The sequence below is a fragment of the Microcaecilia unicolor genome, chromosome 1 (genome assembly GCF_901765095.1).
Source record: "Microcaecilia unicolor chromosome 1, aMicUni1.1, whole genome shotgun sequence".
In the NCBI taxonomy this organism is placed as follows: Eukaryota; Metazoa; Chordata; class Amphibia; order Gymnophiona; family Siphonopidae; genus Microcaecilia; species Microcaecilia unicolor.
In genome coordinates, this window is record NC_044031.1 from 301213079 (window position 1) to 301232583 (window position 19505).

A 19505-nucleotide genomic window follows, 5' to 3' on the forward strand; every position below is an offset into this window, starting at 1 on the left:
CCTTGCCTTTTTAATCTCCTACACCCGTTCCTGCACCCTCTGCTCACCACCTTGTCCTTCCTTCTCCTAAAGTTGCCCATTATGAGACCACCCACATTTGACCTTCTTTTTCATTGCACACAACTTGTGGAACGATCTTCCTCCTCTGTTAAGGTCAGAACGTTTCTTCTGTTGGTTTTAAAGTTCTACTGAAAACACATTATTTTTTCTTAGCTCTTAATATGTCCCCCTCCTAGTGCTCCAGCTTGAGGCTCTAATCTTGAAAGACAAAAATAACCACCCTTTCCATGATCAGAAAGCAATGTATTCCTTTGTATGATTGATCTTGTCCGAATGTTATTCTGTCCAATGATGTAATGGCATTCTTTTCTATCATGATTTTATTGCTGTAAACTGCTGTGACATTTCACTAGAAATCGTAGTATATCAAGTGGAAAATAGACGTAATATACATAAATAACTAACTTCCAGAGGACACGGAGAACCGCGGGAACCAGCATGGCCAATATGGCGTCAGATCAAACAGATACTGATGATGAGTAGGCTGCGATTTATTCTGGCTCCAACGCGGAGAAAGGGTGGACACATTTGATGAGCGTCTGGCCACAATGGAGAAGTTGGGTCCCCGGGAATGGCAGGAGCGGCAACAGATGCTAGACCTGCTCGAGGACCTAGAAAACCAGTCCTGCAGCATTATTTGTGTTTCTTAGGGATCCCAGGGTTGGAGCAGTACCAGGACTGCATGAAGACCATCACCAATATTTGTATGTCTATCACAGTCAGATGAGCAGACAGTTGGCACCTCGGAGCCTCAAAAGACTCGATTGGGCAGAATGTATAGAACTGCGGGACCCCAGAAAGACTCAGCCCCTACGAACTATCTGTTCCTCATGACTATACACTTGAGGAGTTATTGTACAAAGCTTGAGCCAGGAAGGATCCGATATGGGACAACTGCAGAATTTCTGTTTTACCAAGATTTGGTGTGAACCACTCTGCAAACACAAAGGGAACTGGTGCCTGTGACAGTACACCTGCAGAATGCAAGTTACAGATATGTGGCTGTTTCCATTTGGGCTGTTGCTTACAGTGGCTGGCAAATCAAAGTGTGTCCACGTGCGCAGAGGCCTGGCAGGTGTCGACGTATCTCAGTTGCACAGGCTTGCCCACCCAGGAGCAGTATCCAGGGGCTTTCCTGCCTAAAACCTCCTTGGATACTGGTAGCTGGCATAAAGTTACTACCAAACGATCCAAGATGTCACAGCACAGAGGGGCGCAGCATACCTGATAAGAGTTATGGACGCTGGTTGGACTGGCTTCCGCCATAGTGCTTTGAACTGAAACTGGGTCTGGTTTGAAGTATAGCAGTGACAGGGGAATGCTTGCAAGTATGACTGTTGATAGAGTAAGAGTGCTGGGGGAGGGAAAGGGATGAGTCTTCACTGGGGTGGGGGTGTGGGTGGAATCTTCCTTCAGGGAGTGGGCTGGCAGTGGAGGGTCAGAGCCAGCATGATCAACTGGCTTTGGGGAGGGGAAGGAGGTAGAGAAGGAAGAAATTGGAGGGGGTAGGGGGATAATGAGGAGGTTTTGAGAGGAGTAAGAGTGGGTTCTTGGAATGCAAATGGTTTACATGATACAGGAAAGTGGAGTATAGTGTTCAATGAGCTGAAGCACTTGAAGTGGGACATAAATCTATTGTAACAGACTCATCTAAGAGCCAGGGATCAGCACTTTCTAACATATAGGTCCCTCTGAGGTGTGTGGGACCCACAGTTGTGAAGGGGAGGTAAAAAAGGGGGGCCTGGCTATCCTGTGTAGATCTAACTGTGGATCTACACAATATAGCCAATCGTGGAGGTGGTGTATAAGGACTCTCTGGGGTGCTGTTTAGCAGTGTCTGATCAATTTAGGGGGTATTCAATTTAGGGGTTTTGAAATCACAATTATAAATAATTTATGCTCCTAATAAGAGACAGGGACCGGGACCAGACCCCTTTGAGACTACGAGGGGTACGCATCGGGGGTGTCCCCTATCACCACTTTTGTTTGCATTATCTTTTGAACTTTTGGCTCAATGAGTTCATTCGAATCTAGATGTTAAATGACTGTTGTATGTAGGGTGTCCAAATATTTATCTTCACTATTTTGCAGGAACTGAAGGTTTTCTTTTTTTTTTTTTTTTTTTTGGGGGGGGGGGGGGGGGGGGGAGCTGGATTCAAAGTGAATCTCAATAAAACAGAGATCTCCTTAAACAGAATTTTCCCTTAAGTGGACAGTGCCTCATATTAGATATTTAGGAATAGAGGTGCCTTGTGATCTTCGGCAGCTTTATTCAATTATGATTCTTTGGTCCTACATAGATGGTACACCACATGATTATCATGGTGGGGCCAGATTATTGCACTTCAAAATAAGAGAAAGAGCACATTCATTTTATTTCAAAACACTTCCCATAGTGGTTCCTGAGGAGGTTTTACAGATGTTGCAGGGCTAGTTTAATCCATTTATCTGGGGAAATAAACCTTCCAGATTGGCCAAAAAGATGCGACAGGGGTTGGGTTGTAGGGGGAGGGAGAGACAGAGGGGATGTTGGATGGTTGTAGGGGGAGGGAGAGACAGAGGGGATGCTGGATGGATGAAGTAAAGTGGTGGCTGTGTTAGTCCACTTTAAAAAGTCAATAAATGTAAATAAAAGACAAAACAGAAAATAAGGTGACACCTTTTTATTGGACTAAACTTTTCTTGACTAACTTTCGCAAGTCAAAACCTCCTTTTTCAGGTCTGGACACTACACTGCTGTTAAAAGTATGCTTGTCCTAAATTAAGGAAGGATGTTTTGGCTTCTGAAAACTAGTTAAAAACTGTAATAAATTAGTCAAAAAGAAAGGTATTACCTTATTTTCTGTTTTCGTTTTGTTGATTTATAATGCAGCATTGGACTATGTCAGTTTTTGAAATTTACATCTGCTCTTTTTATATTTGCATAGTACAGAGGAACATGCATCACTGTTTCTATTTCACTGGTGTTGCACCGTATGCAGAATGTAGCTTCTTGGGGGTTGTTTAAATTTTGTCTACATATTTCTATTTTTAGTTTGTGGTTACTTATTCTATATGTGAGGGGCTACTTGTGTTTGGAAAAGGCTGGGTATTCTGTTAGTACTGATTCTGTATAGGATTGATCTGTACTAATCCAGCTTGTTTAGTTTTCCATGAGGTGTATTAATATTCTACAGCCTACTGTAATCCTTATGTCATTTATGATATTATAAATCCATTTTTACATGCACATGAAGGCATTACTTGCCAATACCTTCCTTAGGATTCAATCTCTTCTCCACCTTGACAAATTGTATACACTGAATGCACTGCGAGAAAACTCTCACTCACTAGCCTTCAATCTCACTAATTAGGGTGGTACTTTTCACTGGGATGGACCACCCCTTGGCATCTCTGCACTCTGGTCCAGCATCTTCCTTCCCTCCCTTTTACTTTATTTTTCTGCGTGTTTTAAGACAGACAATTATGGAGTAGGGCCCGCCCCTGACCCCGCCCCCTTTAGCCTCCCCAAACAGCTGGGCCACCAACCTCCTATGGTTAATGAATATGTTCCACATGCACTAATTTGAGAAACTCTTACAGAAGGGGGGGGGGGGGGGGGGGGAGGGAGGGAGGGAGGGAAAAAAAAAAACAAACATACCCCACTAGGTACAGGCATCAGGTGGACTTTCATTGACCTTGCAGAATTTGAGCATGTGGCATACACAGTACAGGCTCTTACCGTTTGTGGAGGCGTAGAGGGCTTTCAGAAAGGAGCCACTGATCCTGAGTGAGGCCAGGCGGTTGCGTTCACAGTGCAGTACTTCCAGGTTGCTTAGGATAGTGGTGTCCAGCTCTGAGAGCTTATTGTCCCGCAGGTCCAGCTGGGTCACATGTGGCAGGACTTCCAGCTCGTCCACCACCAGCTTCTTGATCATATTCAACCTGAAGCATAGAGAGGAGAGAAAACCTCTGTCAATTACGTGCTTCCTCAGATATGTCACCTGCCACAAATCAGCCTGTGTCAGGATTTTATCTTCATGTCCATCGGCTGCTCAGGTGTGTACCTGGGTGTGTGGCTTGAGACTGTCTGAATTCATAACAAAATATCAATAAATCATTTCCAAACAAAAACACTTGAAAAGTGCCTGCAGTAGCTTTCACTAATGAACAGTTATTTGGCACATCTGACAAGACCATTTCTGACAGCTTCATCTGTAAAAGGCTCTGATGAGACCTCATTTTGAATACTATATACAATTCTTAATTTATTAAGAGTTCAAATAGAACTCCTCAAAAACAGTAATAAAAGAATGACATTACCTTTTCTTTGTGTAAGTATATAATATTCCTTCATCAGAGAGAGATTTAAAGAAAACAGTGAAAGCCTACATAACATGGGATACAGTACAGTCTCGATTATCTGAAGTAAATGGAACCAACCAGTTGTCAGATAACAGAAAACATTAAAAAAACCCTCAAACAACGCATAAACAAAGGTATAGAATTACCAATTTTCAAAAAGTGTTCTAAAACAAAGATTTTTAATACAAATAAATGCAATGACATCACCGGGGGGGGGGGGGGGGGTGTCTTTTGGCTATGCCAGATGGTCAGATTAACAAAGATCGGATAATCTAGACTGTACTGTATAACCAGGGAGAAGGCAAACAAATGAATTAAAAATGCACAAAATCATCTATATATACAGACCATTAAAAAAGTCCCTAAGTGTTACTGGTGCAAGTCTTCAATGACCAGGCTCTCTAAATATACCGTAACAATCCCTTCCTGACTATCCATAAACGTTTGACTGGACCGAGGGGCCGATTAACAAAGGTCGCCGTTAAATACAGCAGCCATCGGTGAACTTAACGAGTTGCAAACAGCGACTAATGCACAAAGGGGATGGCATGCAAATGAGATGCACAGAAATTTAACAGCTGATGCACAAAGGCTGCCATTAAATTTCTGTACATTTCATTTGCATGCCATACTCTTTGTGCATCGGTCGCTGTTTGTGACCTGGTAAGTGCCTAGCACATGAACAGAAAAATGCATTTGTCAGTACACCATCACAGTTTGAGCTGCAGGGTGGGGTGGGGCTCAAGAGGGCATCCAAAGGCCAGTGGACCCCCCCTCGAGCCCCCCCCCCACAACTCAGAAAACTTCATGGTGGTCTAGTGACCCCTTCCTCTATACTTTACTTCCAGAAAAATCTCTGGTGGTCCAGTGAGCCCCCTTTCGAGCCCCAAAAAAACTTCCATGGTGGTCTAGTGACCTGACCCATCTCCCCTTCACATACCTTAAAGCATTGGAGGCAGGATCAACGCCTACTCCCTCCTGCCTCTGGGCCTGCGATTCTCAAAATGGCAGCACCTAGCCTCTCTGCCTGGTGCATCCTAGGATGCACTGGGAAAGGCTAAGCCCAAATAAGGAGTGTTTTTCCCCCCTTATATAGTGCTTTGTCCCTCAAAGGTGCAAGGCAATGACTCAAAGTTTAGAGCCTAGATTTCTTTGCAGAACCACTCGGTGACACTGTAGGTCAGGTGTCACAGATGGAGCCATCATGGGCTTGCTTCAAATATCTGTAGCCAACTTTGTAATTATCTGTTATGGAGTTGATCTGTTTGCATTTGAGACAAAACAAAACCTCTGTTCTGTTTCTCAGACATTATTGGGAAAAGAACAAGACAAAACCAGACAACAATTTTTCAGTGGATTAAAAGTTAAAAGAAAATAAAAATTTGACCAAGCAGCCTGTTGACAGTCACACTGAAGATAACACAAACCAACCAGGTCAGCAGAATTGATACAGCTTTCAAAAAGTGGAGTAAAACTGGGTTTTGCAGAAAATCTTAAGTTCTATGAAGCAGAAGGAAGAGAAAATGCATCACATGGCCTAAGCAGACAAATGCAAACTAAGGGGAGCCTCAGGGCCAACTGCAACATGAGAACTACTGTACATAGGCAGTGGAGTTTTTCAAAGCGCCAATGAAATCTCTATTCAGTCCTAAGCACGGTAACAAGCTTCACTTGTGTGACTTGGTGGACCTGCTTGACTTCAGAGAGTTTCATATCACAATGGTTTTATGCTGAATATGTCACACCAGCTCTTGGATTATGATCCATTGCTGCCAGCAAGCTTACACTAACCTGTAGAAATTCACTGTAACCTCAAATATTTCAGCAAGAATATTATGCTATTTTTGACCTTTAACTTCTCTAATTTTGTTTTTGTTTTTACTGGAGTGTTAATAAAAGATAACGAGAAACATTTTGCCTGTGCATCAGATATTCTGAAAGAGCACAATGGTTACTCACAGTATTAAAACAGAACTCTCCATACAGCAAGCACAACACATTTGCAATGTAGTCAAAGTGGACTCTGCGAGTCATGAGGGATAAAGAAAATATAAACCTTGGATACTGGCTAGCACTACTTCATGGGTACACAACTGATAACTGCAGGTTCCAAAGCCCCTTCCCTCCTTTCCTGGGATAAAAGCTAACCTACCACACCATGAAGTAACTAGTTTAAAATAGAGAGGAGTGGTGTATTTAAAAAGAAAAGGTCTACAGCTGGAAGTTTACAAAGATACTTGCACTATTGTGAGAGAAAAACAACAAACAATGCCAGCAAACAGCAGGAGTGGGGACAAGAAGTGTGAAAGAAGAGGGCAGAGTAGCTGAATTCTGAACAGTGCTTCCCAAACATTTTGTGGTCATGACCCATTTTGATAGAGAAAATGAGAATGCAACTCTCAGCCCAACCTTGATGTCTGTGCCACTGCTCCTGACCCTCGTATAACGTCAGAAGCGAATCTGCTATAATCCCCTGCCTCCTGTCAAGCTCACACAGACCTAGTTATAGTGCCCCTGCATGGGGCAACAATGTGGCTTTTTCACAACTCCAATCCTCGATACGCACCTAGTCACTCAGGTTTTAAGGATATACACAGCGAATATGCACAAGATACATTTGTATGTGCTACCTCCACTGTATGGATCTCTCTCTCTCTCTCATTATCCAACCAATTGCAAGTATCCTGAAAACTAACTAAGTTTGTCCTAAGGCGGGTGTTCCCAAATTTTTTCGGTTTATGACACTCAGTGTCCGAGCAATTTTTTGCAGCACCCCCCCCTTAGGTCTCCCTTTCCCTGCAGCCCCCTCTTCCCAGAAAGTTCAGCACATCATTCCCTACAGCCCCTCTCCTCCCATAAATCCAGCACACCTCTGACTTCCCGAAATCCAGCATCGCTAACTACCTTCCTTCCTGCAGGTCCAGGATCACTGCTGCTTCCTTCTCTTTCCCCTGCCGCCAATGCAGTGCTTCCAGCTTACATTTTCAGGCCATCTGCCATTCACACAGGCAGGCAACTCTAGGGCCTTACCAGTCTGCCACGTATGGCCTTCTCTGATGCAACTTCCTGTTGCAGGGCTGGACACGGCAGAGGGAAGTTCATGCAGTGTCTGTGATTTCACACAGATAGCCCGAAAATGTAAGCTGCAAGCACTGCAGCAGCAGCGGGGAAAGCAGGAAGCGGCAGATTCCGGACCTGCAGGAGGGGAAGAAGGGAAAGATGCTAAATTGTGGGAAGCGGGAGGGAGGTCAAAATTTGCCGTGGCACCCCTGAGAGTTCACTGCAGAACACCAGGGTGCCGCAGTGCACAGTTTGGGAAACGCTGTCCTAAGGATTGGGTTGAGAACCACTGATGAAGAGGTTAAAACAGCCCAGCAGTTAGCCATCTGCTCTACCACCAGAAGGAAGGTAAGAAGTAGCCCCACAAAAGGGAACAAGAAAACAGGAGAGAAATGAAGAGACTCTCTTGTGAAAGGAAATCACAGAACAAAACACAAAACCAGGCAAGTGAGAATATGTTCTGCAGCATAACCCAGGATAGCAAAGACAGCAAATGTAGTGAGCTGCACACAAGGGAAACAGCAAGTCAACATCCACAGCACATGGGAGAAAGAGAGAGGGGAGAGGTTAAATGATCTCACACACTCCTTCCATACATGCTGGTTTATATTTCAGGGAGTGGAGGCATAGCGTAAAAGAGGCTTGGGGAGCCCAATCGTGGACTTCCGACTTCCCTGCTGCCCTCACAAGCGCAGCGCTTTTGTGAGGCAGCTCTGGCTCTCCCTCCTTCCTTCCTTGGTTCCCGCTCTGGCTCCCCGATCAGCAGCCCCCCCCCCCCCCCCCGCACGTTTTAACCTTTACTCTCTGACGTGGCAGCGACATCAATCAATGAAGAAGAAGGCACAACAGCCAGCTCGCTTCCAGCTTCTCTCTTCACACAGTGTCCGGCCTTCAGCGTCAGCGATGATGCATTTCTTGTTCCCACGAGGGCGGGACACTGTGTGAAGAGAGAAGTTGGAAGCGAGCTGGCTGTTTTGCCTTCTTCTTCATTGATTGACGTCGCTGCCACGTTGGAGAGTAAAGGTTAAAATGCGCGGGGGGGGGGGGGGGGGGCTGCTGATCGGGGAGCCAGAGCGGGAACCAAGGAAGGAAGGAGGGAGAGCAAGAGCTGCCTCGCAAAAGCGCTACAGCCTGCCACAGAGTAAAAGGGTTGGGTTGGGGGGTGGGGGAAGAAAGGAACAGAGAGGAGGGCTGTTGGGGAGCTGAGGGAGGCAGGGAGAATTGCTGGATGTGGAGAGAAGGCGACGGCAGGGGGAGAGAACAGACTGCTGTAGAGGACAGGAGGGGAGGGCAGGGGAGAGGAGAATTGCTGGCCATGTATGGATGGAGGGCAGGGCAGGGAGAGAGAAGAAATCGCTGGACAGGAGGGGAGGGCAGAGCAGGGGAGAGGAGAATTGCTGGACATGGATGGAGGGGAGGGCCGGGGAGAGAGGAGAATTGCTGGACATGGATGGAGGGAGCAGGGGAGAGAGGAAATATTCTGGAGATGGATGGAGGAGAGGGCAGGGGAGAATGGAAAGTTCCTGGACATGGATGGATGGATGGAGGGGAGGGGAAGGAGAGGAAATTTGCAGGATATGGGTGGGTGGATGGATGGAGGAGATGGCAGGGGAGAATGGAGAGTTGTTGGACATGGATGGATGGCAGGGGAGGGAAGTCAGGAAGGAGATGCACGTGGATAGAGAAGAGGGAAGAGAGGAGAAATGCTGGACATGGATGGAGTGGAGGGCAGGGAAGAGAGGAAAAATGTTGGACAAGGATGGGGGGAAGGAAAGATAAAGGAAGAAGTTGCACACGGATGGAGGGGAAGGGAGAGAGGAGAAATGCTGGACATGGAGGGGAGGGAAGACAGAGGAAGTAGATGCATATGAATGGGAGGGGAGGGGAATGAGGAGAAATGCTGGATATGGATGGAGGGAGGGGAAACTGCTGAATTTAAGGGTTGGATTGGAACACTATGAGGGCAGATGTTGAAACTGGAGAAAGGATAGGGTGGTAGACAGGACGCATAAGGACACAGAAAGATGGTGGACATGGTTAGAGAAAAAAATATCAAATGGAAAGACGACACTGGGACCAAAGCTAATAGAAAAACTAAATGCTCAGACAGCAAAGGTAGAAAACATTTTTTATTCAAAATTTATTAATTGGAATATGTCAGCTTTTGGAAATGTACATCTGTGATATTTTGCATGTAAGTTTCAATGTTTCTAGTACTGCTGCATGCTGAGCCCGACTTCTTGTATTTTGCCTTCATATCTGTTGTGCCATGTGTTTTTCATGTGTGATCAAGATGCAGTATTCTGCTAGCGTGAAGTATTTGCAGCCCTTTTTGTTTTGGTTTCACTAGGTTGTGTACTGGTGTTTTAGAGCCCGGTGTAATTATAGTGCTGCCTTTCCACACATAAAGGTTGTAGCTCGTCCTGTCCTTGGAATTAGTGCTGTTATGGTTTGGTAAGGCTATGAGTGTGTTTTTGCACAAGTTTGTGTATAGTGTTTTGCAGTGGAGAGATTGTGTGTTGGCCTTACTGAGGTGGCACCAAAACATCAGAAAGGGTGTACAGCGTAAATCATGATACACTACCTCTTGAAGGATCTACATATGGTCGTTAATAAAAGGAGCTCATTGTGAACACTAGCCACCCTAAAAGGGTGTTTTTTGGCTCTACACGTATCATGATATCATGATCCCTTGTTTCATATTGTTGACGGTCTGCATTTTCCGTATGGTGGTATATTGGTGTATTAGGGTCTTCCCAGTGTAATATTTATGGTACAGTAAGGTTCTGAGTGTGTTTTTGCACAAAGTTGTGCATAGTGTTTTGCAGTTGAGCGAGTGTGTTTAGTATATGCTTTGAGCAACCATTTTGTTCTTTGACATATGATACATATCTAATATCTAAATTTAATAAAAGGTATTAACTGTGACTATTTTATTTTTACTTATTTTTTTCTGTGTGTTGTCAAACAATTATGGAGGTAAGCTCCGCCCCTGGCCCACCCCTAATCCTGCCCCCTTTAGCCTCCCCAAACAGTTGGGCCACTGACCGCCTATGAGTGGAGGGCAGTATTCCTCAAATTTATGTGCAAGGTACAGTGGATCTATGGGTTCTTCTCTTTCACAAACCTAGATATGCCTACAGTAAGGGGTAAAAAAACACAACACATAAATAGGTCAATTGGACAAGAGACAGTCAGTGGAATTTCTTCCACAACACTATTTATATGTCCAGACTTTTTCTTCCCCTTCCAGCCACTACCATGTACTCATGGAGAAGCCCCAAGGGTCACAGGACTGGAGCTCTCCTTTTCCTATGCCATTCTGTACCTCAGATCAGCGTGCTTCACATGTGGCATCCTCCGGAGGGCCTGCATTTGCAGCACAGCCAAGCAGTTGCCAGACATGCAAAGCTTCTCCACGGCTGTCAGCTGCTCCAGTACAGGGGGAATGTCGGTGAACTCATTGAAGGAGAGGCCCAGGTAGTTGAGCTGCTGCATGTGTACTAGCTCAGCAGGAAGGGCCTGCAGAGAATTACCATCTAGCAAGAAGGTCTGCAAACTGAACAGAGAAGCATTAACAGAATATACCAATCAAAGCACCCCCTACACTCTATCCCAAATTTATACAGCATCAATGACAGACATCAGGAAGAGAAGACAGTAATTTGCCATAATAGCGTAGCATCTATCTAAGAAAATATTACTTCCTTAACTCACCCTACTACAGTCCTACCCAAAGTCCCCAATCTCATTAGATAAGTCTTCAGAAAGCATTACCTGGCTCATCACCTCAGATTACAGCTTGAATATCAAAGTAACACATATGTGCACAGACATATCACAATATCAAAAAGGATAAACTAATGGAATATCATTCTAGCTTGTGTACTTATTACAGTAATGCTCCCAACCATTGTTTAGAGACATAAAATAACTAAGTGAGCAGAAAAACAATGGGTCCGAGACCAGGACACACGTGATCTACCACCCAAAACTACAATGTACTGTACATACATGCCACTTGCTGGAGAACTATCTGAATACCACTGTGATCATGCAAATAATTGCAGCAGGATTCTATCCACTTTATTTTATATATTCTATCACAGAGGCATTCTGAGGTTTGGTCCCACTATCTCTTCCATTCCTATCAACGCCATAAGCTCAAAACAAACTGCAGCTGTCTATTCCCATCGTTTGAAGCTAGGTGGATTATTACTGCATGGAGGGGGTTTAGAATCCCATGCAATCTCTTAAGCACAGATAAATGGCTCTGCCTTTGAGTGGGCAGGGAGGAGTTGTTTCTATAAAGCAGTGATCCTCAATCCAGACCTCAGGGCACACCTAGCCAGTCAGGTTTTCAGGATACCTACAAAGAATCTGCATGAGATAGATTTACATACCATGGAGGAAGTGCACGCAAATTTATCTCATGCATAGTCATTGTAGATATCTTGAAACCCTGACTGGATGGGTGTCTCGAGGACTTTACTCCTGGGGCAAAATGCGGTCAACTCAGACTTCCCTGGCTGCTGGCACTTAAGTACTTTCATAGGCACATACCTGTGCATATCTCCCACCTCTGCTGGTAAGGTACAGAGCGCGTTGCAAGACACATTCAGTTCAGTCAACATTGGAATGCTGCAGACTGCTAGTGGAAACTCTCCTAAATGGTTATTAGAAAGGTTGAGACTCTTCAGTTTGGTAAACCTATTGGGGAAGGAAGGAAAAAACACACTCAAAAGTTACCAACAATCCTGTAAACAGTACTGCTGCCCTGTAATGAAAAAGCAGCAGCAGGTCTACACATTCAAGAATGTTTTGTACAGCATTTCTGCTTTGCACTATTTATGCCAATTACCCATAGTGATTCCTTAAATATATGTTACATACTTTTCAGACAGCAGTTTAGAAAAAAAGCAAAAAATTAGCAACCCTGAACACTCCAACACTGATCCAAGGATGTTTTGTTCACAGATCATTTGCTTCAGCAGAGATGGGTAGAAACGAAGTATGTATACTTTGTTACAGTACATAAATACAACTGGCAATACTTTTACTTCTAAGTTACATTTTTTTGCCATATTTTTACTTGTAACTTGTTAAAAGTAAGCTGCACTTTTGTACTTAAGTACAAGTTTAGAAAGATTTTTTTAAAAGTATTTTTCATACCTCTTGCAACTGATTGCCGGAAGTTTGAGCCCAATCAGTTGCACGCCAGTGTCTGACATCGTGGCATCCACCATTCTCTCCCTTCCCTGAGGTCTCTTGAAGCGGATGGCTCTGCCCCACAGAAACCCCCCCCCCCCCCCAACTAGAAACTCCCACTCATTCACTCCATACTGAAAATGACTACTGTAAGTTTCAGTGGCAGTCTCATAAGATTGGTAGCTAGGTCCAGCCTAGTGCATCCCAGAATGCATTGGGCAGGGCACCATTTTCATGACGCCGCCAGGAGGGAAGGATGCCTACTCCCTCTCTACAAGATATATCAGGGCCATGTGGGGTAAGCCTAGGCCACCAGGGTGGCCTCTTTTTTTTTTTTTTTTTGGGGGGGGGGGGGGGGGGGGGGGGTCAGGGTCTACTGGATAGGAGGGCATCACCTGATGTGCAGGAGGAAGGTGGAGGAGGGAGATTCAGGCCAAAGCCATTTTATGGTGGCATTTTTTTTTTTAGGATGGTAAAAATTACATTAAAAAATGTGTCTAAGAAGGCAAACTATGGATAAAGCCAGTTTGATCTTAATGTATTAGGTAGGTCCAATAATCTAGAAGCTAAAATATTGTTAATATTTTTATATCTATATTTGATAGCAAAATTGGCATATAAGCACTGTAACTAGCTCTGTTTCACCTTTCTTTGTAAATGAGAGAAATTCCCATCATCTTCTGACTGTGGCAGTAGTGTATCCTCTAATAGGGCATTGGGCCACAGTCTAATAAGAGATAGGTCAACCAAGTCTGGAGATTTTCTAGCAGCAGTGTGAACATTAAGAATTTCTTTTGTTGAAATTTTAGCTTCCATCATCTCATACAGCTCCTATGTAATTTGTGGAAGCTCAATCCCTGCTAAATAAGATGCAATTCCCTGTTCTTAGATAATGGTATCCTTTCTTTATAGTTTTTGAAAAAAATAATGTTAAAGTGCTCCTTTTATCTCCTCTGACCTTCATATTGCCCATCTCCTTTAATTTGCAAAATTACATTCTGTTGTCACACTCACCTGCAGACTACAAAATTCAAACATATGGTTGGACCCTACATAATTTAAAATTTTATCCAATTGTAAGGCTCTTGACTTCACCCTTACTTTTTCTAGTTGAGCAAACACCGTCCTTGACACTGTACTTTTATGCTCTATTTCAAATCCTCAAGCAACCCATCCTTTCTTTCCACTGTTTTATTTCTTTCAAGGCCCACGTGATAAACTTCCCCATGCCACTATCTTGATCCCATATTATGGGGTATTCAGGCTTATCTCCTCATTTAGTTGCAAGACATTGCTAAATCAAGGAATATTTACATCAATAACTTGTCCTTTGATGAACTTATTTGGTCCTCAGGAAAGTCTTTCACCATAAGGCCTGTTAAGTAAAACGTCCCCCATACGTGGGTGTGGTCCAACCAAATTTAGTTTTTATTCCTGACCCTATGGTGGCCTGTAACCACTGGAGATCCAGAGGAATCATAACTACACTAGAATTGATCTGAGGATGGGGGTGAAAGGAGAAGTTTAATCACTCAGATGCATCATTCATCACAAGTCTGCCAAATTAAAGGGCTTTATTAGATACTTGGCTTTTCATGTTAGACTCGGGTGGTGATCCCTCTTTCCTATCTTTTTATCCTAAGTCACATCCATACTAGATTAAACTCCCCTCCTAAAATCAACCTCCTCCCTTTCACCCTTTCCATGAGTGCCTCAGATTCTTTCAAAAGGGTAACTTCATAAATTGGGGTATGCACATTCACTAACGTTCTCCTCCTCACTAACCTCGCCCTTAACACTAGCAGAAGCTCCCATCTATCTTTAAAGATATAACATGGTTTGGATATTTTTTTTTAAATAATCATTGCCACCCCTGATTTCTTTTTACTTTCCCTGTTGCAGTTCAAGTAGATCCGAGGATATGATTTGCCCTCAATGACCTTTCATCTTTCGGAGCCAGATAGTTCTCTTGAAGGTCACAGCTCTCAGATGGTTCTCCTGAATATAGGCTACATCTAAAATCTGGCACTTAACCTTCTTAAAAAGGAGTTGATCATTTTAAGTGAGTTTAAACCTATGTTTTCCTACCCTTATATTAATTCCTATTTCCAACTGTAATTTCACATTAGCCAAAGAACAGTATTGGTTGCCTTCCTCACTGCCCCCTATCAAGTGTTCTTTTCTGTTGCCCCCTCCTCTACCCCATCCCAACCTTTACCTATCTTCTCTCCCCATTGCCCCCCTTTATTTACTTTACAGTGTGCTGCTGCTGCTGCTGCTTCTCCTCATGAGGAACTGAGTCACTAGTTGGATCCAAATGCATGCAGCCTCTTCCACATCACTCACTTACATTCTGTCGAGCTTCCTCTATCCCTCCCTCCTATGGTTCCAAACACTATTTCTCTCTCCTCTCCCGAGCCACTCTTACCAAATAGGTTTGTTCACTCATTCAATCTTTAATCAAACCTTCAACATTGCATTGCTGCATAAAACTTCAGAGACCAGGCTTCTCTTCCAGTTTGATCAGGGGGCTTTTCCTCCAGTATTTCTGCTTGCTCCTTTCTCCAGACTGACAGATTTAAGGCTCTTCCCTCTAGTCACCACTCACTGCCATCCAAGAGTGTCCAAAGGAAATCTGCACCATCCCAAATGGCCAACCTTCCCACTATTGCCACTTGGAATACCCTGAACTCCTTTCTTCAGTATTATCCATACTTCCTCCACAGACTATTACAAAAGGAGAAGGTAAAATTATGTATCATACCTGATAATTTTCTTTCCATTAATCATAGCTGATCAATCCATAGACTGGTGGGTTGTGTCCATCTACCAGCAGGTGGAGATAGAGAGCAATCCTTTTGCCTCTCTATATGTGGTCATGTGCTGCCGGAAACTCCTCAGTACGTCGATACCAAAGCTCCATCCGCAGGACTCAGCACTTAGAGAATTACACCCACAAAGGGACACTCTGCCCAGCTCACCACCGCCGAAACGGGGGAGGGGAATTAACCCAGCTCATCCCCACACAAGTGGGGGAGGGGAATCCGTCCAGCTCAACCCCACGGAGCGGGGGAGGGATACCACACCCGCCGATGCGGGGGGGGGGGGGGGATCTGGCTTATCCTGCAACCGCAACCGCGGGAGGAGCTGACTGACCCTACCACCGCCGAAGCGGGAGGGGTACAAAGCTGCCCTACAGCCGCACAAAGCGGGAGGGAGCGCCGGCAGAATTTAAGTCTCAATCCAGCCCCGTAAAACGGAGGGGAGAGGAATGCAGCAGCTCACTGTAACAAAATCGTCTCAACTCCTGAAGAAACCAATTGAAAAAACTTGAACACGAAGTCCTCCTGAACAGGAACTGAAGACTAAACTTGAACCTGAAATGCAACCAGAATAAAAACAGTACAGATATCTGGGCGGGGCTATGGATTGATCAGCTATGATTAATGGAAAGAAAATTATCAGATATGATACATAATTTTACCTTCCATATCATCATGCTGATCAATCCATAGACTGGTGGGATGTACCGAAGCAGTACTCGCCCAGGGAGGGACATAGAAATCCCTGACCGCAACACTGAAGCTCCAAACTGGGCCTCCGCCCGAGCAGCCACAGTCAAGCGGTAATGCCTGGAGAAGGTATGAGCCGATGCCCAAGTTGCCGCCTTGCAAATCTCTTCCAAGGAGACGGACCCAGCCTCCGCCATCGAGGCCGCCTGAGCTCTAGTGGAGTGAGCCTTCAGCCGGATAGGCGGCACCTTCCCCGCGGCCACATAAGCCGCTGCAATGGCTTCCTTGACCCATCTTGCCACTGTAGGCTTAGCAGCCTGCAGACCCTTACGAGGACCTGCAAACAGGATAAACAGATGATCCGACTTCCGGAAATCATTGGTCACTTCCAAGTATCTGATGATGACTCGTCTCACATCTAGATATTTGAGAGCAGAGTACTCCTCTGGGTAGCCTCCCTACGAAAGGATGGGAGACAGAGCTGCTGATTCACATGGAAGCGAGAAACAATCTTGGGCAGGAAGGAAGGCACTGTGCGAATAGACATTCCTGCCTCAGTGAACTGCAGAAAGGGTCTCGACATGATAGCGCCTGAAGCTCGGAAACTCTTCTGGCTGAAGTGACAGCCACCAAAAAGACTGCTTTCAACGTCAGGTCTTTCAGAGATGCCCTCGACAAGGGTTCAAAAGGTGGCTTCTGCAAGGCTCTTAGCACCAGATTGAGATTCCACGCAGGTACCACTGAGTGCAGAGGAGGGCGCAGGTGATTAACTCCCTTGAGAAAGCGCACCACATCTGGCTGCGAAGCCAGGGAAGCACCGTTCAGGCGGCCCCTGAAGCAAGCCAGAGCCACTACCTGGACTTTAAGGGAACTGAGCGACAGGCCTTTCTCCAGACCTTCTTGCAGGAACGCCAACACTGAAGAAATTAGAGCAGTGAAGGGAGAAAGTGAGCCTGCCGCACACCACGATGCAAAGGTACGCCAAACCCTGGTGTAAGCAGTAGAAGTAGAGCGCTTCCTCGCTCTCAGCATAGTGGCGATGACCTTGTCTGAGAAGCCTTTCTTCCTCAGACGCTGCCGCTCAATAGCCAGGCCGTAAGACCAAAGGGGGAGGGATCCTCCATCACCACGGGACCCTCATGCAACAGGCCCTGCTCCGCTGGCAGTCGCAGAGGTCCGTCCACTGAGAGCCTGATCAAGTCCGCATACCAGGGACGTCTGGGCCAGTCCGGACCCACCAGGATTACCCGGCCCGGATGCTTTGCCACCCGGTCTAGCACCCTGCCCAACATGGGCCAGGGCGGGAACACATATAGAAGCTCCTGTGTCGGCCACTGTTGGAGAAGAGCATTTACTCCCAGAAATCGAGGGTCCCGTCCTCTGCTGAAAAAGCGCGGCACTTGGCAATTGGCCGATGACGCCATCAGATCTAGGCTCGGCTGGCCCCAGCGCTTCGTGATGTCCAAGAACGCCTGAGCCGATAGCTGCCACTCTCCGGGATCCAAGGTATGGCGACTGAGGAAGTCCGCCTGGACATTCATGACTCCAGCAATGTGGGCCGCCGACAGCTGTTCCAGGTTCGCTTCTGCCCACTGGCATAGATTCATGGCCTCCTTGGCTAGAGGGGCACTCTTGGTACCTCCCTGGCGATTGACATAGGCCACAGCCGTGGCATTGTCCGACAGGACCCGTACTGGCTTCAACGCCAGTACCGGGAGAAACTCCAAAAGCGCCAACCGAATGGCTCTGAGTTCCAGGAGGTTGATAGACCACTTTGCCTCTGCAGAAGACCAGAGCCCCTGCACTGTCCTTCCCAAGCAAAGGGCTCCCCAGCCCGTCAAAGAGGCGTCCGTCGTGACGACAACCCACTCCAGGGTCAAAAGAGGCATCCCTGCGGACAACTTGTCTGTCCTCAGCCACCAGCTCAGCGCCTTGCGCACCGGTCCAAGGGAAGGCGCACAGCGTAATCCTCCGACACTGGAGTCCAGCGCTGCAGCATAGAGAGTTGTAGTGGTCTCATATGAGCCCTGGCCCAGGGCACTACTTCCATCGTGGCCGTCATAGAGCCCAACAGCTGCACATAGTCCCAAGCCCGAAGAGGAGAGGCTACTAGGAACTGGTCCACCTGAGCCTGAAGCTTGACAATTCGATTGTCCGGCAGGAACACTCTGCCCACTTGGGTGTCGAAACGAACTCCCAGATATTCCAGCTCCGGAGGAGGAACCGGGACACTGACCGGACTCCAAACTGATGCCTAACAAAGGCGATTCAGGTTTTGAAATCCCCGCATCCCCGCTAGACGCACCCACGCGGTCTGGGGAGCGAATCCTCGCGCCCTCGCCCTCCGACGCCATAAGCCATGTGGAGACCGAACGGGGAACCCCCTGCCCGCTATAAAAAGGTAAAATGACCTGCTTCTCGCTCCGAGCTGTAACGAACTGGTGTCCCAGTGAGCAGCTGCAATAAAGGTTGAAATAAACGCCCTTAAGAACGCCCAAAATTTTTTTTTTTTTTAACGGAGCCAGCGGGAGGGGGGAGAAAAAGAGGGACCTGGCACCACCAGGTTTGCACTTGCTCAAGAAGAGCCCTCAACCCCAGGTACTCAACAAAACCTAAAAATTAGGCTTGGAGACCTAGCCAGAGCTGCTGCTGTGTGTGACCACCACCTGCTGAGATAGAGAACATACTGAGGAGTTTCCGGCAGCACATGACCACATATAGGGAGGCAAAAGGATTGCTCTCTATCTGCACCTGCTGGTAGATGGACACAACCCACCAGTCTATGGATTGATCAGCATGATGATATGGAATATCCATTATTAGCAGCTGTATGCATTCAGTCTGAGGTTCACAATCAGCGGATCAGCTATAAAAGTAGTTTTGTGGCCTCCCTCAAATCCTTTCATTGCTGCATGTTGGTAAATTTCTACACATCAATTGTTCCATTTAAATCTTTACCAAATCTCCTTGCACTTCTCATAATTTTGTTCTTGTCCAAGAAGTGGGTCAAATATTAATATCACTGGGCTGAAATGCTCATTGTGGACCCAAACTTCTATGGGCCCGCTCCATATTTACTCCTCCTGCTGAGATTTCGTGCTCATCTCTTTTTTTTTTAAATTCTTTATTTATAAGTTTCATTATTACATTTACATAACATAAATGTTATTAAGAAAAGAAAGAAACAGAATATACTACTACTACTTCTTAACATTTCTAGAGTGCTACTAGGGTTACGCAGCACTGTACAATTTAACAAAGAGAGACAGTCCGTGCTCAAAGAGCTTACAATCTAATAGACAAGTGAACGGTCGGTCCGAT

At 45.8% G+C, this 19505-nt stretch overlaps 1 protein-coding gene across 1 annotated transcript in view; it reads right to left on the reverse strand.

Moving 5' to 3' along the window:
- PHLPP1 (PH domain and leucine rich repeat protein phosphatase 1) overlaps window positions 1–19505 on the reverse strand; it is a 588343-nt gene that overhangs the window by 184118 nt on the left and 384720 nt on the right. Inside the window, exons 5-7 of the mRNA XM_030207564.1 lie at window positions 12028–12174; window positions 10793–11023; window positions 3782–3984 (exon numbers count right to left, since the gene is read on the reverse strand). Of these exons, the coding sequence (XP_030063424.1) occupies window positions 3782–3984; window positions 10793–11023; window positions 12028–12174 (581 nt within the window). The remainder of the gene's footprint in view (window positions 1–3781; window positions 3985–10792; window positions 11024–12027; window positions 12175–19505) is intronic.